A 26,168-nucleotide genomic window follows, 5' to 3' on the forward strand; every position below is an offset into this window, starting at 1 on the left:
AGCCCACACCACCTCCCTTGAGTAAGCCTCAGACTGCTCTGCAACGCTACCCTCTGAGAGTCAGGCGCTACAATTGGGTGTTTGGTTCCCAGTGAAGGACAAATGTAGTCATGTTATTTGTGCAGGCCTCACAGATGCTGCCTCGTTTTCCAACAGACAGAATGCAGAACAATGCCATACATCCAGCTCTCTGTCCATCATCTTGTGTTAGTCTGTGACTGGGGGTGAGTGTCTGAAAAGTTTCAGTGCTCCGTCCATCTTCTCCTTGTGTTTGCTATGTTTAACATGTCCACCCATACCCTGAAGATTACATTGTAGCCTTCTGTGTCTCTGTCATTTTTCATGCCTGTGCTCTTTGCCTGTGCTGATATGGTCTGGATTTGTCATTGTGTGCCAAAAGGAATAATATTATTAACTTGGTATTATGTGGCACTAAATATTGCAGTTCTGCAGTTTTTAAGTGCTGTGATTATCACGATTTCACAATTTATGGTACCCACCTCAAAAGGAAGAACCTGTCTTTCCATGATACCAACTCATGACCTCCAGACCACCCTACTCTGCCAGTGACTAGCATTCAGCCCAATAAGCCATTCTCTTGGCTAGCCAGAAGCCTCCATGCTTGCATATGGCATCGTGTGCTGTTGCCATGGCTGGGTTCTATTGTGCTGGGTTATTGCTCATTGCAGAGGAGAGAGGGAGGTGGCAGGGGTGAAGAGAGAGGGAGGGGCAGGGGAGAAAGGATGCGAAGTTAAAACATAAGCTGCTGACTTTGGAACATCCTATAATTTTGGGTAAAAAATCGCCTCATGTACCCGTGGAACTGTTACTCATGTAAAACGCTCCAATATGAAACGAGGTGGCGCTATATAAAGCAGGAAATGGATAGGGGGGTGCAGAGGAGAGAGGGAGTGGGCAGGAGTGCAGAGGAGAGAGGGAGCAGGCAGGGGTGAAGAGGAGAGAGGGAGGGGGCAGAGGTGCAGGGCAGAGAGGGAGGGGGCAGGGTGAAGAGGAGGGAGGGGCAGAGGAGAGAGTGAGGGGGCAGAGGTGCAGAGGAGAGACGATGTGTCCTAGACATAAGATGCTGACTTTGGACCATCCTGTGATTCTGGGCAAATCCCCCCCATGTCCCCGTGTAATGGGTGCTCGTGTAAAGCGCTCCAAAGCGGGTCAAGATTGTGCTCTAAAAAGCAACAAAGTAAATAAAGAATGAAAGGGCATCTGGTCACACGAAACAATGGCAGTGCCAGGCAGGTAAGCAGAATTCGGGTGCAGCGTGTCAGAGCAGGAGGAGGGCCCTGTGCATTTTTTAGGTATTAACAGGCAGGCCTCAGAGAAATGTAACACCTCTGCCACCAGGTAGCCTGTTCACCCTCGTTTTATTGGGTCAGCACTGCGCGGAGGCAATAAAAGGGAGGATCAGCCTCAATGTTTTTGAATGGGTATTATTGCGGGCATTTTTGTGAAAATCACTGGAATTTTACAAAAGTGCAGACTTTGCGATTATTTTGCTAATCACACTCTTCCCGATATTCGGGGGGGGGGGGGGAGTTTACTAATAACTAACTAAGGACTTCTAGCCAAGCATCAACCCACAACTGCCCTGCTGCATTCACACAACACCCCAACCGCAAAAGGAATCAGCAAACAGTCTGTGGAAATTCTCTCTTTGGGAGGATTCTCTACGTTTTCCAATTTAACTGTGACCTTCAGCTTTGAAATCCTGCCTTGCTACAAAGTGACCCTTACAGTGCTTAATTTGTAAAAATGTAAGTGCCGGTGCCCGAGGTGTTTCTCGGGAGTCCGCTGCAGCTGGCAAACTCCATGACCCTGCCAAGGACTAACCATCACACAATATACATGTGACATTTTGGACTCTTCCAGTTCACCTTAACCTGTAATGGTGGCATGAAGATTCAGATTTTTTGGGGAAGTATATGGAACACTTTGTTGATGAGCTATGCTAAATAAATAGACAGTGCGAGCAAGTGGTTCTCGAGCACCTATCCCACATTATTCTCAGAGTTCACCTCTAGACATGTTCTTCTATAGAGGTCGTATATTTATAGTGCACAACTTGTCGACTCTCCACCCAGGAAGTTGTTTCTAAGAGTGGTGGGTTTTGGGAAACAGAGGGAGAGAAGGAGGGGGGTAGAGAGAGGGGGGGGGGGGGGGGAGAGAGAGAGAGAGAATGGTAAAGTTACGTACGGGTTGAAAGTTACCTGTTCTGTGCACAGGATCATAATGTGCTATACAAAAAATTCCACAGGTACATAAATAACCCTCTAATATAGTATGTCTCTCAAAGTTCAGTGCTTACATTCAAAATGTCACATGTTTAGTCCTGTAAATCTTTCACGTTCGTTTGATTATTATTTTCAATTCAGTAATGTCCCTAATCTTTCCCACAATGTTTGCGATATGCCTAAATACAGATTCAAATGTCCCTCATTTTGCTCCTTTTTCCACCGACTTTGAGCCCTGATTTCTGCATTTTCTAATCCTGCTTCAATACTGGAAAATGCCCCTTTGTCACTGTTTTGACTCCGCCGCGGTTTCTCATTGGGTTCCAGCGCTTTGTTTCACAAAGGGCCCTTGCCGAGAACCATGAGGTCTGTCAAACCGGCCCAGTATGACCCTCACTGTCAGATGGGCAGGGTGGATGTGCTACTTTCCTGAGCCCATCTCTTGTGACAGCCAATCAGCAGCCAGGATAACAGAGAACGTCTTCATAATGGCCACACCACAAGGAGGCGCAATTCCTATCGGTGAGTCTGGGATTGCTCGAGCCACTGACACCACGCAGCTTCCTCCTGCCTTTTTCTCATTGGCCGCTCATCATTCGTGAAGCAGAGGAACACTCATTAAAGGGCTGCCAGCTCCTATTGAATTCCATTTGTATTCATTATAGCGCAGTGTCCCTGTTAGCACTCAGCTATAACATGAAAGGAAAAAGATGTGTGTGGATTTTGCATGCACAATTGTCCTGTTATAACAGTAATAATTCCTGTGCTGTGAAAAGTAGAGTGCTGTTTTACTGCTATCACAGTTGGTTGCAATAAAATCCAGGGAAATGCAGAGAGCACGATGGAGGGTGAGGTCGGATTAACCTTTGACAAAAAAAGCAATAACTCATGTCACCAAAGGATTAAGATGTAAAGCCCCGAGTATAAAAGGAAGTTTGCCATCTTTTTTCAGAAGTATGGATTGGGTGATGGTGAAATGAATAAACTGGGCTCGGATTAGAATGTTCACGATCGAGGGCAATGCAGCGGATCTATTTCAACCATGTGTTAATGAACCCCTGGGAAAGAATTTAGAGACAAATGTAAATTATGAGTACCCCGGTAATGGGTCTGGTATTTCTCTACCCACCCCCCTGGAATTTACCAATGTTGGTGACATTGATAATCCTATTGAATAATTATCCGCCATGATAAGGTATACCCTGCGGGAGTCCTGAGAAATGTTTTAACTTCTTTCCATACTGTATCCTCCGGGGACCTACAGCATGACCCTTGGAACCCCTGAGGTGCAGGTAGAGACAGTTCCTTAGCCTCCTGACTCAGGATCGAAGACACTGCCAGTAGTTCAAACACACTCTCAATAAAACCAATCAAATCCTCTAGAGGGGCAGAAGAGAGAGCAATTACTCCAATGGTGTCAGTGTTCTCGGTGACACCTTACCCTATATGACTGTGGGATTATTAGTTTGCATTATACCACTGTTTCTCTCCAAATATTGAGTGGCAAATCTTTTCAGAAACATCGGTGCGACATTAAGGTCTCTGTAGAGTGCTGTCTTATGGAACCAACACAAGTGGCCAATTGAGCATATAAAAGAGTGTAGCAGCCTAAAACAATCTTTCTAGGTAAGAGAAAGGAAGAGTCCAATCGTTAAAAAAAAGTTGCCTTGGACTCAAAAAATCCTTGCACTGGAGCTGTTTGGGAAATAAGGTAGGGGTGGGCGGAATTTGCGAAAGCAACTTTCGCAAATTATCACGAAAATGTTACAAATCTCCGCAAACACGCGGAAATATCACGAAGATGCAGAAGTTTTTTTCCCGTCCGTTCGCAGTATTTTCTGCGTGGTCGCGGCTCGCCAACTTACCCATGCGGTTGCTCGCGGGCGCGGCCATCTTGTTTTCACTCTTCTCGCGGTGCATGATCGCGAGAAGAAATACGTGATCGCGCGACGCATGACGTTACTGCGGGCGCGAACTGTCGCGAGACAGCGCAAATGGCTACCAACAATCCAACATCTTGTGGAGAACGCGACCGGATCGGGAAAACTTGTCGGCGAACGCGGGGATTCAGGTAAGGCGATTGCGCGCGCGCGAGAATGTATTATTTTACAGCGCGAGCAAGAAACAAATTATCGCTAAGCTGCGGAATGCGGAAATTTTGACATTTTTGCGCTCTCCGCGGAACGCGAAAATGTCAAATTATCGCAATTTCCGCGAGCGGAACAGAAATTTAGCCCAGGCCTAAAATAAGGAAGCTCCGTCATTCTCACTACAGGCTCCTCCGTCATTCGAGGTTTTGAAAGCTAACTCAAATGGAGCACCGTCTGACAAAATAAAACTGATAGCTAAGAGATACGGTGGATCTTGTTGTATATACTTTAAGAAATATTTATGGCTGTTCAACTAAACACAATAAACAATAGAAATCTGTGCATACAGTGGCAGCCGTGCACAACAGACGAACATACACACACATGCACACCGTGCACAAAACTTCACCAAAATGCCAGGGGTAGCGGAAGTGACATCACAGGCCCTTTGACATTCAATTCCATTCACACACACACATGCTTACACATGCACACACATTCACACTTATACACACTCTCTCTCTCACATAACTTAAGCTGCAAGGGAAGGCCATATTCTAGTTAATTGAACTCCATTTTTTATTACACTAATAGTGTATATCACGGAAATATCACGAAGATGCAGAAGTTTTTTTCCCGTCCGTTCGCAGTATTTTCTGCGTGGTCGCGGCTCGCCAACTTACCCATGCGGTTGCTCGCGGGCGCGGCCATCTTGTTTTCACTCTTCTCGCGGTGCATGATCGCGAGAAGAAATACGTGATCGCGCGACGCATGACGTTACTGCGGGCGCGAACTGTCGCGAGACAGCGCAAATGGCTACCAACAATCCAACATCTTGTGGAGAACGCGACCGGATCGGGAAAACTTGTCGGCGAACGCGGGGATTCAGGTAAGGCGATTGCGCGCGCGCGAGAATGTATTATTTTACAGCGCGAGCAAGAAACAAATTATCGCTAAGCTGCGGAATGCGGAAATTTTGACATTTTTGCGCTCTCCGCGGAACGCGAAAATGTCAAATTATCGCAATTTCCGCGAGCGGAACAGAAATTTAGCCCAGGCCTAAAATAAGGAAGCTCCGTCATTCTCACTACAGGCTCCTCCGTCATTCGAGGTTTTGAAAGCTAACTCAAATGGAGCACCGTCTGACAAAATAAAACTGATAGCTAAGAGATACGGTGGATCTTGTTGTATATACTTTAAGAAATATTTATGGCTGTTCAACTAAACACAATAAACAATAGAAATCTGTGCATACAGTGGCAGCCGTGCACAACAGACGAACATACACACACATGCACACCGTGCACAAAACTTCACCAAAATGCCAGGGGTAGCGGAAGTGACATCACAGGCCCTTTGACATTCAATTCCATTCACACACACACATGCTTACACATGCACACACATTCACACTTATACACACTCTCTCTCTCACATAACTTAAGCTGCAAGGGAAGGCCATATTCTAGTTAATTGAACTCCATTTTTTATTACACTAATAGTGTATAATGAAAAATGATTTACTATAAGCGTAACAAAAAATGTATAGAAAACAAAGAGAGTGGAGCCCCAACAGACGTTTATAAGGAAGAGTTGCCACTCGGTATCTGACACCGATTTTGTCACCTCTGAGGCCAGGGGTCGCAAAGGCAATGCCAGGGGCCACAAGGAACAAGCCAGGCGACCCATGGCGGCCCCTAAATGACGTCTATGATGCACGTGCGCACACACACACACAAGGAATGAGTAAGGTTGCCAACTTCCTCAGAAACAAGTGCCAGTTTATGTTTTGCTGTGAATGCACCCGGAGCTTGTAGTGGAGCAAGAATTAGTGTAAAATCCTCCATATTCATTTAACATAACAATTCTCTCTCTTTACTCAAATAAAAGTTTTCAAATAGGTCTACAATCGTATTTTTACAACACTAATTGTAAATAAAATGGTTATTAACAAATCCATTGGAACTCAGTAAATTAGACAGTATCCTCCATTTGGTACAACAGTATTCCTCCATTTATTCCTTGATAAAATATTAGTCATATAAACATTTGGACATATATGTTAAGGCATCCAATACGTACTTAGTCACAAGGTCTTCAAGATTGCAATTAAGTTTTAAAATACAAAGTTAATGATTTGCCCTCTCGGTAAGAAATATATGACTACATTTCCCATGCAATCCCATGTGTCCTATTCTCAAATACCGTCAATGTTATCCATCAACTATGCAATATTGTTCACCATGCTAGAGAGTCATAACTAAGTTACCTTGCAAAAGTATTTGAGGATGGCCAATAAGTGCAAGTTATACAAACACCAAGAACCATATTCTGCGGAGAAAGGAGTAAGAAACAAAAGAAGGTGAAAAGAACGGAGAAAGAAAAAAGGGGGGAGATCTAATGGTTGCTTACATCCATCAGACCGGACAAAAGTAAGTCTTTCTTTTGTTTCTTACTTTTTTTTCACTCATCGCACAATGCCGTTCTTTGTTTTGATGAGAGGTGAACAATATTATGCAGTTTCAATCAGGTCATACTTGTAGAGCGCAACCTGTCAACCGAGAGGGTATCCAGGCGCTTGCTGCATATTTCAGTCGAAGAGCCAGGTCTTGAGCCCTTTCCTGAAGTAGGTCGGCGAGGGTGCAATGTGTAGGCAGAGGGTGTTCCAGGCATTGGCGGTGAGATGGGAGAAGGAGCGTTCTATGGCGTGGCAGATGCAAGGGAACTGTGTAAAAGTGAGGTGTGCAGAGCGGAGGTTACAGGGGGTGGTGGAAGTGCATGCGGTGGTTCATGTAGATGGGTCCTTGGTTGTGGCGGGCTTTGTAGGCATGGGTCAGGAGCTTGAATAGGCATCTCTTCTGGACCGTGAGCCAGTGAAGGTCCTTCAGGTGCTGGGTGATGTGGGTTCTCTTGGGCAGGTTGAGAATCAGTCTGGCGGCTCCGTTCTGGATCGTTTAAAGTCTTTGCATAAGTTCGGTGGTGGTACCTACATAGTGTGCGTTGCCGTAGGATAGTTGGCTGGTGATGAAGGCCTGCGTCATCGCCTTCCTGGTGCTGGTGAGGAGCCACTTAAAAATTTTGCAGAGCATGTGGAAGCAGGCTGAGGAGATGGCGTTGACCTGACATTTCATGGAGAGTTTGCTGTTGAGGATGATGCTAAGGTTGCAGGTGTGGTCTTTCAGCATGGCGATGGGTCCGAGATCCGACGGCCACCAGGAGTCGTTCCAGAGGGCAGTGTCTTTGCTGAAGATCAGAACTTCAGGTTTGTCTATGTTGAGCTTCAGACAGTTGTCCTTCATCCAGGCTGAGACGTTCTTCATACAGTTGTGGAAGGTGGTTTTCGTCGAGGTGAGGTCAGCTCAGAGCGATAGGACGAGCTGAGTGTCATCAGCGTAGGAGATGATGTTGATGTCGTGTGATCTGACAATGTCTGTGAGAGGTCTCATATTGATGTTGAGGAGGTTTGTGATGAGAGATGAGCCTTGGGGACGCTGCAGATGGTGTGCTTGGCTTGCGAAAAGAAGGGAGAGAGGTGGACTTTCTGGGTGCGTCCAGTGAGAAAGGATGCCATCCATCTGAGCGCATTTTCTGTGATACCAAGCTGGCATAGGCAATCGATGATCAGTTTATCAAAGGTATTCATATATTTCTTACTAAGACTTAATATGCTAATTTTATATTTTAAAATGTTATTGCAGCATTGAAAGCTGTCCTGATGAAACATGTAACGGTTGCCTTAACATACATGTACAAATATTTCTGTGACCAATATTAAAATAAAGAATACGGTTATACTATTTGAAGGATATTCTCTAGGTTCTTGGATTTCGAATATATTTGTCTTAAACCACTTGAATTTACATAATTGTGTTATCCAAACTCGTTGTAAAAATTGAGCCTCTTAGGTTTCATATGGTGGGCTACCAAAGTTGGCAAAAGAGGAACCTATAAGCAGCAAGTTCTCTTTGTGTTCAGCACCTTTAATGCTTCTAAACTGTGTGACTACTTGTGCATTTGATAACAGATGTGCGATACCCTCCTCACAGCTGCATTGTCTGAAAGAGCTCTACAATATTATTAAAATGAGTCTTTATATCTGCTGTTTGAAATTTATATTTCAAAAGGGAAAAACGGTAGATTTCACTGGTTTTCTCCATTTTTTGTCCGACCTTGACTTAAAAATACTGGCCAGGCTTGTATAAAACATTTGCCAAGTGGCATCCGTAGGTACGAGTCAGCATGCACGCAAGCCCACCTGCCTTATATGTGAAAGCACAAGTTAAAATAATACTGTACCTTCGAGTTGCGTCGCATGAAAGGAAATCCCACGCTGCACTTCAGGAAGTCCGACTCCAGCAGCTCACAGGAAGTGCCCTTCTCTTCCTGACAAGGAAAGGAACAATAACAAATGTAAGTGTTTTAGGGGAAGCTGAACAACACTAAGCGATAACAAGCAATTTAGTGCAAATGAAGTAGATAACAAGCGGGTAAGAACTAGTCAGAGGAGTGGAGAGGTCCAGGGGAGATCCCGCCACCATCATGTGGTCACCATCAACCCCCACATGGTTATCCAAGACAAATCAAGGCCTTAACAGGGGAAATTATGTAATTGTTAAATCTGCCTTTGAAGGAAAATAAGCTTGTATCTATCGTTGCACTAAGAGATAAAAAGCCCCAGCTGAATATGGCGCTCACAAAGGATAACCATCTTCAGGAAAGGGAAAGAGAAGAACTGGAAGGGGTCAAGGCGACCAACAACAACATTGCAAGCTGAAAAACATCTGGAAACAAAATGAGGGCTGGTGGAACTGGAACACCCCTAACTGCGTCAATAGTGGAGGTCAAACACTGTCATTTAAGTTTAGAAGAGGTGCCAGTTCAAGCTACTGAGCCACGCATACAAGGCCCTGCACAACCTTGGACCGCCCATCACAAACCACGGCCTGAAATTTCACCAACCTTCCAGACAAATAATATCTGCCTCCCTCTTGCTCGCCCACCCCACCACCTGCCTCAACAAAAGCACAAGTGGAGGACACTCCTTCTCCTATCTCGCAGTGAGGACATGGAACAGCCTTCCCCTCCAACTCCAGACCTCCCCTTCTCTACCGGGATTCTGAAAAGATCTCAAGATATGGCTATTCACATAAGTCACTCGGACCCTGCAAGCACCTGGATACCCTCTAGGGTGATTAGCTGCGCTCTAAAAGTCGACTTATTGATTGGTTGAACTAATTACATTAAGTTATCAAAAATGTTCCCTACCAGATATTGCAAAAATCATTTGACTCCATTTTCATAAATAATTATATTTCATAATAAATGAGTCTTTGCTGGAAGTCACAATCTAAGCACAAGGGGGTAGAAAGTGGGAAGCAAGGCTTATTTTAAAGTGCACCCAGACATGTCTTGTTGTATTCAAAGTCTTCTCTCGCTGCACAGTTTAACCCCATATTACTGGCAAGGCATGATGCAACTGTTGTATAAAGGTTTAGTACTTTCTTGGGGACTTGGCTCTAAAGGGTGGGTCAGTCATTGCCCTTTATGGCTGCCTGGTAGTGTGTAACTGCTGTCTGATTTCTCCCATCCAATACTACCGACTTATTTCAAGGATTGTTTCGGGTGAACATATGAAATCCTGATTTTGCTCACATTTCTACTTAATCTGTGTCAAATTAGCAACGATAAAGTCTACACCGTCTTATAGAGTGTGAGATGGTTCTGATAGGAAGCCTGTGGCGCCGGGAGAAGCCATTTAGTGGAAAGAAAACTCCTTCCACTCTAAGAAGTATTGGGCATGACAGCGCTGGTTGAATGGGCAACAGTGGTGCCTATCATCTCTACAGCAGAAGCAGCATCCCTAAAGGAGACGAAGCAGAAGCATCCCACAGGAGAAGTAGCATCCCTTAGCTGATCAGAAGTCAGACATTTATCAGTGCGAGCCCGCCAGCACAAGGAGGTGACTGAAATGAGGGGCACATTTATGAGGAAATGGAGCAGCGCGGCACTGCTGCAAACTATGCAGCAGCGCACTGTGTTATTTAAAAAAAGCAGGTATGCGCCGTATTTACAAGAATATGACGCATCTCTGTGTTTTCTCTAAAAATAGCTGCCTAGCGCCAACACAGACACCCTTGCGCCGTAGTGCAGGGGTGCCCGCGTTGCAGGTGTGATTGTTTATGTGCAGAAAGGTATCCCTTCCTGCACAGAAACAATCAATAATTGTCTAATGATTGTGTTTTGCTCTTTCTATGTGTGCTTCAGAATGCAGGACACATAGAAAAAGCAAAAATGAGGAGAAATAAAAGTATTTCTCCTCGTTTTGAAATTCTAACCCCAGCTCTTGCATGGCGTTAGTTTTTGGCGCTGCCTCAGATTTCCAGATCCTTGTAAATCTGGGGCAGCGTCAAAAAGCAATGGGTGTTGCGTTGGAATGCCCACAGCAACACCCATTGCACGCCTCTTTCACGCATAAAACTGCTGGAACCAAATTTACAAAGCAGCATTAAGCCACAAAAAGTGGCTTACCGTCATTTTGTAAATATAGTGCAGGGCATTGTGCCACTAAAACGTCAGAAAAAGTGATGTTTCGGTGGCGCAATCCCTTTGTAAATAAGCCCCTGAAGAACCTCTGGTATGCTGCAGTGAAACTGCTTAAAGTAAGGACATAGGGCCATGAGTGAGGAAAGCTTCGGAGAGAAGAGTGACCGCGAGCGTAGATCCTGGCAGTGAGAGAGGCCAGGAGTAAAGAGAGGTTTGGAGTGGAGACAGACTGGGTGTGAAGACATCAAGGAGTAAAGAATGGCTGTAAGAGGAAAGGGGCGAGAATGAAGGGAGGCAGGGATACTTACATCTTCTGCCTGTTGATAATTAGAGAAATGTATACTCTTAAACTACCAAATGTCTAACCAAAAGATTGCAAGGTTTACACTGTGCTACTCAGTGTTCCTATGCTTTGTGTTTTAAAGCATCTTTGTTCCAAGTCGAAAAACACATGTTTAGAAAAGATAGGCACGGTTCCTATACTCGTTAATGTTAACCCCTGTTAGGCCTGGCATCTTCTGGCGTGGTTTCCCCTGTCTTTTTGCCCCTGATCTCCTCCTGTTTTTGACTGTTTGCTGGATTTCGTTTTTTGTTGGCTTTAGGACTCTGGGCACTTTACCACTGCTGACCAGTGCTAAAGTGCAAGCGCTCCCAGTGTAAAATGTAATGCTATTTGGTTTCTCCATGATTGACCTATTTGAATTAATGTTTTCACTATAGCAAGGTCTATCTCTCCTATAGGTTAGTATTGGAGCTGCCCCTGAACTGTTATGATCTCTTATCAAAGGTTTGCATCAAAAAACGCAAATTTTGGCCTGTACCTGGCCCACAGCTTCATTCGGCGGGTCACCACTATGTGTTCAGTGTATCATAGCAACAGAGTCACCGTTTTGGGGATGAACACACCAATGTTAACTGACCCGAAGGGACAGAGAGTTGGTCGTTTGTCTGGTATAACAGAGTGTCAATAGGGAACCATGACTCAGAAACTCCTAATTTTAAACCCAATTGTTAGGAACCACCATTTTGTCATAGACTGACAAGGGGCAAAAAGACAATATGAAGAGAAGTACTACTACATAATGTAATATAGCTCTTAATACTAGAGTTAGGCCTGTTTCTAAGCACTTACAATTTTGGAAAAATAGGAAGGCTGATGCACAGGGATCTACGGTGCTATGAGTTGAGCATCCGAGGTCATTCTCCAGACTTAGGACCTCATTTTAAGTCTGGCGGTGAAGGAGCGGCCGACACGCCACAACCCCGCTCCCACACAGCCATACCCGACTGCTGCCTGCCCAACAGATTACAAGTTAATTCGTGGTCTGGAGGGCGGGCAGGTGGATGGCCCCATGGCTGTGCAAATTAAAGGCTCATTAGTGAGCCTTTAAACTGAACCGCCACGGGACCGCCAATGCATGTTCCTGCACGGCATGGACTGAGCAGTCCACACCATGCAGGAACAGGGGTGCATGCACACAGGCATGCATCTCCATGCACAGGGGCAACAGGGGACCCTGTAGGACCCCCTTTGTTTCCCCACCGCTAGCCTTTTCATGACAGTCCCGAACTCCATGAAAAGCCTGGTGGTGGGGAAATTCATAATATGCATATTGCTTCCCCAGACCACCGTGCCACCGCCAGGGATCGTGGATCCCTAGCGGTTGCGGCAGTCCTAAAGCGCTCCAACTGCTGTACTTGTAATATAGCAGTCGGACCGGAGGTGCGGCGGTCCCCAACCACCACTGCATCTCCACCCTGAGTTTGGCAGTCCGATGGACTGCCAAATTCGTAATCAGTCCCTTAGTGACAGTTTCACTGAGGACATTTGTAACACGAGCACTACTACATAGTGTTGTGATAGTTTGGCTACTGTAATTGACAGTGTTTGTATATATCGCACGCTGGTGGCGTCCTCTGCGCGACCAGCGTGCGATACATGCTTCACCATGTTATTTCCTATGTGTTCTTTTAAAAGTTGTTCTGAGCTCTAGCATGGAGCGTCGTTCGGTACAGTGTTCGGGTAGTGGAATCACTTACTATCCGGACGGCTGGCCGACTGGACGCTCTGAGTGTCGGGTGGAAGGATTTACAAATAAACTCCTATTTTTCTCAAGACGCGTCCTGGTAATGATTTCTTCACTTACTTCAAGTGGCTTGGCATGGTTCTCATTTTAGCAACCTTTTGACCCCTAAAAGCCTTCCTAAGCACTATCAGTGAGGGAATCTGGTCTACTTGTGGAGGTAGTGAATTCCAACAAATCAGGCCCTGGTAAGAGGCATCCTTTATTCATTTAGGGGGAAGGTACAAATGAGTTCTTCTCAGGTCTCTCATTAGCACACACCTTTGAACAGCTGTCCCAAGGATGGTCGAGCAAGCTTGTGTAGACATTGGAAAACCAGGCACGATATCTGAAGCAGGATCCTGACTTTCACAGGTAACCATTGTAGGGCCCTTCTTGCTGCAGCAATGTGATCGAACTTCCTCTGTACTGCAGCAGTCAGGTATCTATAGAAGGAAAGGTGTGGTCAACCTACGCTGCATAGGAAAGAAAGAAAGAAAGAAAGAAAGAGAAAGAAAGAAAGAAAGAAAGAAAGAAAGAAAGAAAGAAAGAAAGAAAGAAAGAAAGAAAGAAAGAAAGAAAGAAAGAAAGAAAGAAAGAAAGAATGCACCTCTTAGGATATCTGTAGCGCATGACGTGCAATTCAGTTTTGGGCAGAGACATTGTGGGGAAAGGCGGGCACGGGCTTACAGACAGCATAAGAATCATGCCTGTGGTTGTCTGTAGGGAGGCAGAAGGTTTGTTGGTGTCACTAGGAATGGCTATTCTCTCATCAGCATGTCTGTTTTCAGGCTGCTTGCCGAGGAGACCTATGGTTTGGTCCATTTTCTTCACCCAAGACTTTCATCTTTCATTTATTGGGTGAAGTCTTTCAAATGCCTCATTATGCCTTGTTCTGTGGGATGCCCAAGCGAGTAAACATGTTGTACTCCGACTTGTATGTGACACCGACTAGCAGTAAGATGCCTTCTCTCCAAGATCTTCCTCCCGATTCATGACACGTCTGTGAGCAGGAGTCTGACACTGTGCACTCATGTTTAGATTATTGTGTACAAGTATCTCCAGGTTACTCGCTTTCTTTACACCGTCAATTATTACCCGCACATCCCCTTGCAATCTGCACGGGTTCCGCTTCATGTTTACTCCCACACTCAACTTTGCAACATCAGTAAATATGGAAACATTGAATCTCACTCTCTTCTGTAAATCATGTATGAAGGATTTAACCCCTTCCCTGCTCATGACGGAACCACTCCGTCATGAGCCACGGTCGCGCTGTGCTCATGACGGAGTGGTTCCGTCATGCTGTGGCCGTTGGCGGCCGCTCCGCCCACGCGGCGCCTTTTCCCCGCCTGTGCGGGCGTGTAGCGTAAGTGGGCGGCGCCGTGACGGAACCACTCCGTCATGAGCACAGCTCGCCCGTGACTCATGACAGCGTGGTTCCGTCATGAGCACAGTGGCGCTCACCGAAAACCCCCCCAGCGCCGCGGCGGAATTCGCGCCGCGGCGGAATTCGCGCCGCGGCGAAGGAGTTAAAAATGTGCGATGTTAATATCAACAACAGTGGGAAAATAGTGAAATGACAAAACACAACCTTTAAAAAAAATGCTGCTGTGAATCACCAACTTTTCAGGCTTTCCTTCTGGCCAATTCCAAATTCATATCAACAGGGGACCTCCAATTCCAACTGGATGTCATTTGGAAAGTTAACATTTCACGTCGCAGCACATAAAACGCCATAGTAATGCTCGATTATTGCGCACTCACATTCCAAAGCTGACAAATCAAAGCACATCAGGCCAGACAAGCCCAACAGTGACTACATCCATGCAGGGTCACAATGACATCTCTCTCTGGCGTGAACACAATCATGAACACAAGACTCTTTACTGAAGCAAGCTTTCAGTCCCCTCATCAGCAAGCATGCCACCTCATAGAATTCACACCTTTCATCAGATTCAAAAAGCAGATTCGAGAAAGCATTTAAAATCAGGAAGAGAAAGCTGATCAAAATGTTAACGAGATTCATAACAACTATTTAAAGGCTAGAGCAGTTGACCTCGAAGTTGGGGAACCGCGTTGAAGTCTCAGCAAAGATGCTCAACATCCTGTGATTCTGGGCAAATCACTTAATCTTCCTGTGCCTAACAAAATTAATATGCCGGTCTGTAACGCAACAGGGGCCGTATCACACAAAATGCACATTTCCATTGTTTGTGCCGGGTACACCTTTAAAAAGGTGTGCCCAGCGCAAACAATGGAAATACGCTGTATTATGTTGAATGCCCTGCCCTGGGAGCAGCGCATTTAGGTGAAAAATGGAGAGGCTGCTTTAAAGCCACATTGTGTTTTCACTATGCAGGCAGCAACCAGCCTGCACTTTGAAGGAGGTTTGGAGATCCGCTTGCAGGCGGGTCAGTGAGAGACTGCACCCACCTGCAAGGGGATGTCTGGGGGGGTCCATAATACCCCCGTTATCCCCTGCAGAGGTCTGCCATCAGGGGGCGCACTGACAATGTGCCTCCTTTTAGATGGCGCCCTGTCAGTGCGCCTCCTCAGAGCTTCTTTGCCTCTGCGCCCACATCTGTAATACGGCGCAGGTGCAGAGTTAAAGAGATTCTCTCATTTGCATGGGGCACGCCCACATGCAAATGAGGAAACGACCGCTGAAGATACTGCTGGCGCTTTTTTGTGCGCCAGCTCTATCGGTATTACAGAAGGGGCCGCACAAGGGTTTGCAGCCCCTTCTGTAATACCAAAGTGCCTCGGGGGCGTGCAAAGTGGACACAAACGCCTGTTGTTGCCCCTGGTGCTCATGTAAAGTGGTCTGATACCTTCAGGTCGAGTTTGAGCTATATAAAACTCCCCCCCCCCCCAAAAACCTGGGAACCACCTTTTTCTAGTTGTTGGGCATGGAAGATGTGGTAATGATGGATAGGTCTGATAGCTCCCAAAGTACGAAAGTAACAAAATAAGATCAGCCATCCCCGGCAACAGTTAGTTAAGGGGTTATGTTAAACTAACATGGCGTTACACAGGGGTCGAAAGGAAGACATAATCCATATGTATTGAGATTGCGGAAGTGGTGCACAGTCGATGTATGTCTCAAGGACCGTTTTATTATTGTTCTTCTGCAATTACTCCACCTGGGCCCCTGAGTGATAACTTGGGGGAAGTTGCAGCATTGGCCTGTGCTGGATTAGCAGGAGATAAACAACTTCTCAGTTATACAATTGTTCTTGCTCTAATATTAATAATAATAATAATAATAAGAAGAAAAGGGCTACTACCACAAATATAACATGCTCCTATGTGGCACTTTATACTGTAGCTTTGATCTGTCTAAGCACTGTAAATAAATCAGTAACTATTAATTATTTAATGATACCTATTTTAATGGTGCTCACCTCGGAAGGATCAATGACTAAATTCACCCTAGCAGGATTTAAGCTCACTCCCTGCATGTCAGACACCCTTTGGAAGCAGGCACTTCAGTCACTGAGCTATGCTACCAGCAAAGCTTGGGCAGCCCCAATAATATGCAGATGCAACATTGGGCTTAGGTACACACCCGAGAGCTGAGATTGATCCATACCAAAATTGCTATAAACCTGGTTAAGCGCTGCCCTTAGGATCATTCAAACGTCTTGAGAGATAGTGACTAATAGTGCCCGAGACACCTGATAAAGCTGTTTCGATCAAGCACAAAAGTTTGAACAGGTATGAAACAGTGGGTCAGATTACCGTAGTAGGTGTAGGAGGGTTTGGAATCCATGTCAACATATATTTAATTAATATACTTATGCATTTCATTGTGGGTGGTTGATGCAGACCACGCCATGCCCTAGTGTGTACAAAGTAAAGTACTTTACATCACAGCAGAGTTAACAATATGTTTAGAATACAGTAGGTTAGAGTGTTTCAATTCCAATATCTTAGACAGAGAAACCATTTTAAGAGAAGAGAAACAGTTTGTTGAGGGGTACGTTCAGTCAGTGGTACATATTTGGACACAATATTTAAATGGAGATGTAAAGAAACACAGTGATACAGCCTAACAGAATGAGATCTGAAACAGAAATGAGGTATAGAGCCATGCCTGTCCCACATCGCTAAGTTGCGTTGGGACGTTGAGCAGGAGTTGCTGTTCTGAAGTCAGTGTGGGCCCATGGAAGCTGAGGAGAACATTGAACAGGAGTGAGGGCCCATGCTAGCTGAGGAGTTCACTGAACAGGATGAGGGCCCATGCTAGCTGAGAATATTGAACAGGAGTGAGGGCCCATGTTAGCTGAGGAGTTCCCTGAACAGGATGATGAGCCATGCTAGCGGAGGAGTTCACTGAACAGGATGAGGGCCCATGCTAGCTGAGAATATTGAACAGGAGTGAGGCCCATGCTAGCTGAGGAGTTCACTGAACAGGACGAGGGCACATGCTAGCGGAGGAGTTCACTGAACAGGATGAGGTCCCATGCTAGCTGAGAATATTGAACAGGAGTGAGGGCCCATGCTAGCTGAGGCATTCATTAAATACGAGTTCCGGCCTGAGCTAGCTCAGCAGTTCATTGTACAGAAGTGAACACACTTGTTACCTGAGGATATCATTTAACAGGAGTCCGACCTGTGCCAGCTGAGGAGTTCGTTGAACAGGAGGGGGGCCCGTGCTAGAAAAGGAGAACATTGAACAGGAGCGAGACACACGTGGTACCTGATGAGTTCATTGAACAGTGGGGAGGTCCCATGCTAGCTGAGATCATTACACAGGAGCAATGACCTTTGCTAGTCAAGAAGTTCATTGAACAAGAATGAGGGCCCTTGTTTCTGAGGAGACCATTGAACAGTAGTGAAGGCCCATGCTAGCCGAGGAGTTAATTGAACAATAATGTGGTACCACGCTATCTGAGTTCACTCAACAGGAGCAAGAGCCCATGCTAGCTGATAAGATCATTGAATTGCAGCCGCGGACACGTGCTCACTGATCTGGCGGAGGAATTCATTGAACAGCCTCAAGAGCCCGTGCTTGCTGAGGAGGTTGTTGAACAGGAGTCCGGGGCCCTGCATGCTGAGGAGTTAATGGAAGTGGACCAAGGGACCAGTGCTCGCTGAGACATTCATTGAGACTGAGTGTTTGCAGCTTCCTTCGTATCATCACTGTGATACCACACCCACTTGCATGTGTCATTAGCATGCCATCGGCAAGAAGCAGCGTGCTGCACCTGTACGACAGTGCTCTCTCTCCCCTCACCATGTCCGCCCTACCGAGAAGAAGACGAGGTGGGCAGACTGCCCACCTGCTGTGGGTAACCATGATCAACCTCCAATGACCTTTACATACATATGACCTGCACGTGATGCTGAAGGACTGTTTTTCTTTATTACTCTATTATACCGTTACAAAACCTAATAATAGCATTATTAAAAAATACACACTGGAAAAACTAAAAATGTCATCTTGCCAGCCTACATCTCCCACCCGACCACTTACAAGGAGCCCTTATGTCAAACAAGATCGACAATAATCATAACCTTATAAAAGTCTACCTATCTACTACAACCACAATTACAGGAGATCAGTGGGGTACAGTCTGACTGTAAACCCTTTGCATAAAATGATCCCTGACATTATTTGACAGTTTCAGAGAGGACACAGCCAATTTTTGCTATCCCAAATTAGTAAGCTGTTAAGACATCCTGGGTTACATAGCGGACACTTTATGAGTCCTTTTTATGGATTATTTAGAGGTTTTTTGTTCCTCTGGTTTTGTTTCAACTTCATGGCACTTTATTGTTAATGGATGTGCATTTGCACTGTTATCTGTATTTATCTTGTTTTCAATTTCTATTAGGTGCACTTTTATGGTTAATTGAATCGAAATAAAGTCGTGACTGTCTGACTGACTGACATACCCAATATTATCATTCACTACCTTCTCACAAAATAGAATGTATTTTTATTCTTCATATATTGTGTAGGTCCGTAGAGATAGAAATGGCAGATTATATTATTAATCAATTCCGTAATGCATAAATAATACATTTTAGTAGGATGAAAGACTCAGTTGCCTTTGCCAGGATTCAAACCTATGATTTGCAGGTTGCACATAGATAGCTGAGTGAGTTAAGCACTCACTGCTGAACCCTTCTTTTGGCTGCATCTTTGAAATAACCCTATGGAAATTAAAAATAAAACAAATCACTAAAGCACTTCTGTGTACCCTCTGCTTCAGCCAAGACATCGAGTGCATCTGTAACACACACCTAATGATCCCGTGGATCCCACAGCAAGCCTTGTAGGGACAAGAAGAGTAACACAGGCTAAAACACTCTGAAGTAAACACTTGCTAAAAATACAGAAAAGTAATGCTACAGTAACCGTAATATATTAGGCGCGCATGTAAATCACCAGAGTTGATTCAAGGGGCACCGTGATGAACTGGAGGAGCTTAGACTATGAAACACACTACAGACCAGTGCAACCGGTTGTGCACTCTCAGCACAAGCAATGATGGGCATGTTCTGCATGAGCCACCTCCTGTGCAAGTCTTCTTGCCCACTGCCCATGCGTTCTACACGTCTGCATAAAGCTGTGGCACTGAGGACTTGGCTGCCTCCCAGATAGGTTATTAATCTTCAATCACTGACACAAGCACTGTCTCCCTAACACGAATACAATTATATTAAATGCGTTTGAAAAACAATCAAACTAACCAAAATCGCTCTGAAACTAGTGAACATTAACCCCCAATTATATTGAATAAAATGCATGTATTTACAATCAAAAAGGATCCTTGGCGGCTAAAAGCATGAATGTGCTGGGGTCACCTAGCCAGCTTACCAGGACTTTCAGAACCAGGATATCCGGTGGAAAATCAGACAAACAGTTGTGGAAGCAGGGAATGACTGCAGCAGCTACAATGGTTCTAACTCAGATCACATTAGGCCCTAGACGCGGCAATACAAGACCTGCATAATCTACCTCACAAAACCACAAAACGACGATCCAACCCTCGATGCCAATCTAACAGGACACAAGGGCCTAAAGAGGACACTTCCACAGCACATGACACAAAGTCTCTGGAGCATCAAATGTACAGAACGGCTACGCCTAAAATATACTAATGTCTGCTACTATATGCTGAAGCAGGTCACAAACCTGCATAGGATGGCGATTGCCAGGGCCAGTGTTCTAGTTAGTAACTGCAGAAAACGTAACATCACCCTAGGTTGGCATGAAACTATGCTCCTGGATAGGAACTGCCCAATACATAGAACTGTACAGCAAAGAGTGGGGTGGGATAAGAAGGAACATGTCTGATTCTGGCAGCACAGTCCTTCACCTTATCAGCACGTGTACTCTATTAGGCACAGCTGTAAATCACCCTAGGCATTCTGATATATGGAGTCTTTATTATTCTCGCTCTGTTTGTGTTAAAGAAGCGAGGATGCTTTGTGCCACAGAGTCATTGTGATTGCTAAAGTGATTTTATATTATATACTGTTGCAGTCCCAATCCTGCTCAGCTCGTGCTGGAAACTAATTTATGGGCACTCATTAATCATTATCAATCATCAAAAGAGCATATTCCAAACCTCTTTCAGGGTGAAGTTGCAGGCGTGTTCTTCCTTCAATTAATTTTGGTACAATACTCCAGAGGATGCGGAGCAGAGAGCTCAGACGTATTTTGAAATATTTTCTTCTCACGATTGTTATTCAGAAAGAAATTAAATGTGCGTGAAAATACTTCGAGCTTGAGACGGCATCTCCTGGAACTGGATGGTGCTAACAAACAGTCTTACATGTACATTGAAAAGGAACGTAATCAGGAATATATTGGAACCTGTGGTACCCAGTAAGTGCTTGTACAGAAGTTGACATATGGGTGCGTACAGTCCTATAGTTAGTTTAATGTTCTGTCCCTTAGGGTGGGGCAATCTCTCCTATTGATCCCTAGCCTTTGAAAACTTCAGAAAGATTCAACATGTGATATAGAGACAGGCGCCACCCTGTATATGGCCCGAAGAGATTACGCACAGTAAGACCAGTGACATCTGCATTAAAAGCAAGCAGACTGCTTGGTGGTGAATATAACCAGTATTCCAAGAGAGGATCCTAGCTGTCAGCAGACAACATCCCTTAATTTGTTTTACCTGAAAGAGAAGATTGAAGATTGGGGGTACTCCAAAGCTAGTCAATTTCAAGTCAAACTTCTTGAGCAAATCCTTCGCCAGAGCCTCTACATGGATGGGAAGCAATAAACTGGGGCAATGGTCCAGGTGCTTATACTCTCTCGTCTGGACTACCCAACTCTCTCTATCTGGGAGCACCCAAAGCTACAGTAAAGAGACTTCAGGTTGTGCAGAATACGGCTGCTCGGATACTGCGCAACATTCTTAGACAACAATCTGCCCGGCGGGCTCTCTACCTTCTTCATTGGCTCTCTGCCATAAAGAGCATTGAATTTAAATCACTCTGTATTGCTCATAGGGCCATCCTTGAGAAATCACCCGTTTACTGTTGTCTTCCTATATCCCCGGGAGATCCCTGCGCTCTTCCAATGCCCATTTGGTCAAGGTACCTATCATTAAGAGGGCTAAATATAGAGGACGCTCTTTTGTATACAATGCAGCCAAATTGTGGAATAGCCTCCCTCTCTCTCTTCATTCAATTAAAAAGGAACTTCCTTTTCGAAAGGCTTTAAAGACTTGGCTTTTCCAGGATGGGCCCCTTTGATTTCCCTATTGATTCTGAGCTTCTCTTTTAGCGCTGGGATGCCTACGGGTAGCTATGCGCTCTATAAGTGCTTCATAGAGCAGAATGTTTTATTTTGCCTTAAAAAAGGGACAATCTACACTCCCTCTCCCCCATGTTACCTGAACCCTCAGTGCTATAGGAAAATATTATGCAATAACAAATGAAAATGAGGGAGTTATAGGGAGAGAGTTGGTTGCCTAACAGACATTTTATTAAAAAAAGAAAGAGTCAAGCAGATGTGCAGGGTTTAATAAAAGCAAATCTGATGCTCTCAAGGGGTCCTTGTTTGCTGTTGCCTACACTGACTAATAGTTCGCACCATTAAAGAAAGAGGAATTGGCCAGTGTGTCTACCACAGTGACTATATGCCTCAATGCCTCACAAAGGAGCCCTGTACACTTGGATCTATGTTGCCTGCCATCCAGGTCATTCTGTGTTCCACCAATAGAACCAAAATAAGCATCTTCAGGATAATGGGCATTAGAGTTAAGTCTCAGATTGAGATGAACTGCTTGGGTAATCGTGCTCCGATGTAATCAACTTTATCAGCAAAGTTAAATTGAGGCTCCTTGAAGAGCACCTCAGATGGAATCACCTTGGCAGAGGCATTGGGAAGGAAAGCCTGCCAATCTTACAGAATAGCACTGTTTACAATTCATTGGTGCATCACTCTGCTCTAATGCCTAGTACTAGAACAAATGCCAAAGACTGAAGACCTGGTTCACAAAGGTAAACTGACGCTTTTGTGTAAGTGTATGATTGTTTGCTACTCACAAAGGGATTTACGAGTAGTATCTTTACAAGTGCAGAATCTCCACACATAGAAAGCCCCATCTTTTTATTTGCAGAGTCTCCACACTCGTAAACATATATTACTCTTAAATCCCTTTGTGAATAGCAAGCAATCGTAAACTTACACAAAAGTGTACGATTATCTAATCAGGCCCTAGATCTTTCACTTCTCAGGAATTCTGGAAAATGCACCAGGCCTTCAATTATGTCTTGATAAATGTAGAGCAATTTTCAGGAGGAGACAAACAAGTCACTCCTGCTCAGAAAGCAGTGAAGTGTCCAAGTGCTGCTGCTTAACCAATCTTTAGCAACAGCAATAAGCAGGCAAGTCTGCCAATTAATAAACTCCAAAATACATACTGCTCGTACTCTGCAAGTTAGTAAGTCTGATAATCATTAATAACTTTATATGTTTGTGGTAAATAATTTAATTACCGGGACTTAATTTGATACAGAACATAATAAAAATAGCTCAATAAGTAAGAGGCAGAATCCGTGGTATTAGAGGTTCGGAATGGGCTTTATTCCAATGGACGATTTCGAAATCGTGGACTCCAAGTTCCATCACCACGGAGGCTCAGGAAGTGAAGTACATACATTATTGTTAATTATTCACTTTTATACAATAGGCATTACAGTGGAGCAAATGCAAGAGGCGTAACAATTGATAGTAAAGATAACATTTCACATGCGTAGCTGGAGGAGGCGTAATTGGGAGTAACAAGAAAACGTCATTGGTTGTGATGTCACATATGGGTGGATCTATGAAATAATTTCGCAATGTCAGCAGAAATACTTGGCAGAAATGCGCGCGCAGCAGCATGACGTGTGATTGACGTGCAACTAGGGGGTGAAGGGGACTTGACATTTAACTCTACATGTGGCGACAGATGTCTGGAGGGTCAAGTCAACCTAATCCCAAATCATATCTAACATCCTATGTTTAAAGAACTATGTTATCCAGAAGAGAGGTCTCTTAGAGTAGAATCTTATTCTATACTGACTATACTGACTGTTAGTGCGTGTACAAGCGTCTAAGTGTCTACACTAGATGCGAGGGCAGGAATCTTCCATGGTAACAGGGCTATGAATTACTTGTATAAAGACAGAGAAGCCGGGCCTTTGCTCGGTAGCTGGCAGAATGTTTACTTAAGCTACTAGACAGGAATGCATTGGGCAGGAATCGGAGCAGATAATTTCGAAGGTGAAATACAGTTCTTGGCAGGCAGCAAGCTGATGTCAGGCTTCGTGAGCCGCGCAGGGAATGAGACAAAGTTCATGGTCACAGATGCAGGCTCGGACTGGAGCTTCAGAGACAGAAAGCAAGAAAAGCTTGATGACAGAATCAGGGCCTACTTGCCTGGACTGTAAAATGGCATAAGTGAATCATATAAAGGCGGTGGCCTTTCGTACTTAGGAATGGAATATCCGGCCCATTCATGGCGGATCTGAAAGAGGACATGTTAACGGTGGACGCACATGTATTTGCGTCTTCATAACTGGAACTGGAGGGAACATACATGTACTTGTAACATGTACATAGAACCGTTGGGGTCCAAGATAGGGGACATAACTGACCAGAAAAATCCATATTTCCACATTCCCTCCTTGTCCCCTACTTGCCCGTCAAGAGATATCAATCTTCATTAATCCATTGATCTGTTCATATAGCATAATTTGTTCTTCTTTCTTCTTCCGGGATCTTGAATGAAAATCTTGATGTGGAATGCACGATGTGGCACACAGACCACAAATCGCTGGTCCACATTGCAGGCATAAGCAGCAACTGAATAGTATGAGAAGGCCAATACCTAGGAAGGATAGAACTCTCCATCCCCAGGCTGATAACATGCTCCAAAACCAACCGGACCAAGTCCAGGTGCCTGGATTCTGGTGTATCTGGCTTACAATCTTATGAAGGCGTGTTATAGCTTTATATACAGATGGCGAATTTTCTGGTATGAATACGCAGCAGCTTGATCCGATGACCCTACAAGCTCCGCCCCTATCGGCCAGGATGACGTCAAGGACAAGACGATTTTGAAGCACAACAATCCGCATAGCAGACTGCTCTTCTGTTAAATTGCCTAAGGCGGAAATAGTTTCGTTCACTACTGCTTCAAGGGTTCTAGTCAATCTACGTATCAGCTTACTATTAGTAACGGTACCTATATAGGGAAAGAGACCTTTATTGAAATCTGTGTATTTTTCCCATGCCGTTTCAGTGTAGTCGACTATTGGGAGATCTCTCCTTTCTCTATTGTGTACTAAATGAGTATTTCTGTGATAATCAGGAGGAGCTAGGAAAACAGGTGGCAAAAGAAATCCAATGTAGCAGGTACCATCCCAATCTAGAGGCAAACGTACATATGCCATCTGACCACATATAAAATAGGAATGGCGGGAAGCTCTAAATGTCGACTTGCCTTGATCACTGAATTCTATTACAGTGGTGCATCTACTATGGCCCATATGTATGGAACCATTCTTTCTTACACATAATTCACCTTTTACTGGAAATACTGACATGGCGGGCAAACTTGGATTAGCTTCGGATTCGACATTCAAGATCAGGAGATTAAGCGTAAAATTACCTAATCCATATACTTCATTTTCTAGATCAGTTCCTGTTCTTTTGGGAAGTCCCTCCTTGTTGGGGTGGCAGACTTTAAGTAAAACTAAGTTCAGATTTCCCCATACCCAGTTGTCTTGATAAACTGCAGAATTTGAATCTAAGGAATTAATTAAACTAAACCATGCTCCACAGGAGCCGCTGTGTGTGAACGGGTATGGAAAAAGAGGTAGAATTCCTTTATAGTTCTGATAGGGAGGGAGTCGGCCACATATCCAACAATTTGTAGCATTGCTAACCTGATGGGAATGATGTAACATACTAATAAAAGTGTTATTGCGCAGCGCAAATCTGTATGACAATTCATGCGGGGGTAATTCACTAAAAGAATGTTCAGCAGTAATATTATAAACATGTCTAGAAATAGGATAATATATGTGCAACAATATACTTGAAATAATTATAAAAAAACTTAAGAAAAACAAAATTAATAACGTCACTGTGCAATGACTACGCAGTGATTTACAATATGTATGTCGTTTCAACATTTTTCGGGTTTTTTCTCTATTCAGATCTAAGGGATACATGTCGGAGACAAATTCAACCGCTTCACCTTGGAGAGGACTTAAACAATCAAATTTCCCAACTGATTAGATCTGAGTTTTAGTTTATAATGTCCGTGACTACTTGAGTCAACCAAAGGAAGTTTTGAGTCAATGGGTGAAGACACACGAGGTGTAGTTTTTATATCCGATGGTAGTCCATAAAATTTCTTGATATGACTTGAATGTACCCAGCCTTTTCTGCCTTCGATCTTCACGGCTGTCCTTGTGGTGAGCAAGACTAATTGTGGCGACCTCCACCTAGGATCCAGCTGAGTCTTTCGATCAAAGTTCCTCACTAAAACGAGATCCCCCGGAATTACGTCATGGGGTTTCACTTCAGTGTTGTCAGGAAAAGCTGCAGCTACCTGTGAACGACAAGATTGTAGTGCAGACATCAAGGAAGCCAAATAATCTGTCAGCATATTACAGTCAATATCAGTTATTTTACGTGGTATAGGCGTCCCCCACATATTTGGTGGTCTGCCAAAGATCACCTCATACGGGGATAG

The 26,168-nt window shown here is 44.5% G+C and overlaps 1 protein-coding gene across 1 annotated transcript in view; it reads right to left on the reverse strand.

Moving 5' to 3' along the window:
- The window catches only part of ITGA9 (integrin subunit alpha 9), a 962,089-nt gene that overhangs the window by 262,985 nt on the left and 672,936 nt on the right, over positions 1–26,168 (reverse strand). Inside the window, exon 19 of the mRNA XM_085607531.1 lies at positions 8,633–8,719. Within this exon, the coding sequence (XP_085463657.1) occupies positions 8,633–8,719 (87 nt within the window). The remainder of the gene's footprint in view (positions 1–8,632; positions 8,720–26,168) is intronic.

The sequence above is a fragment of the Triturus cristatus genome, chromosome 5_2, assembly GCF_964204655.1.
Source record: "Triturus cristatus chromosome 5_2, aTriCri1.1, whole genome shotgun sequence".
Classification (NCBI taxonomy): Eukaryota; Metazoa; Chordata; class Amphibia; order Caudata; family Salamandridae; genus Triturus; species Triturus cristatus.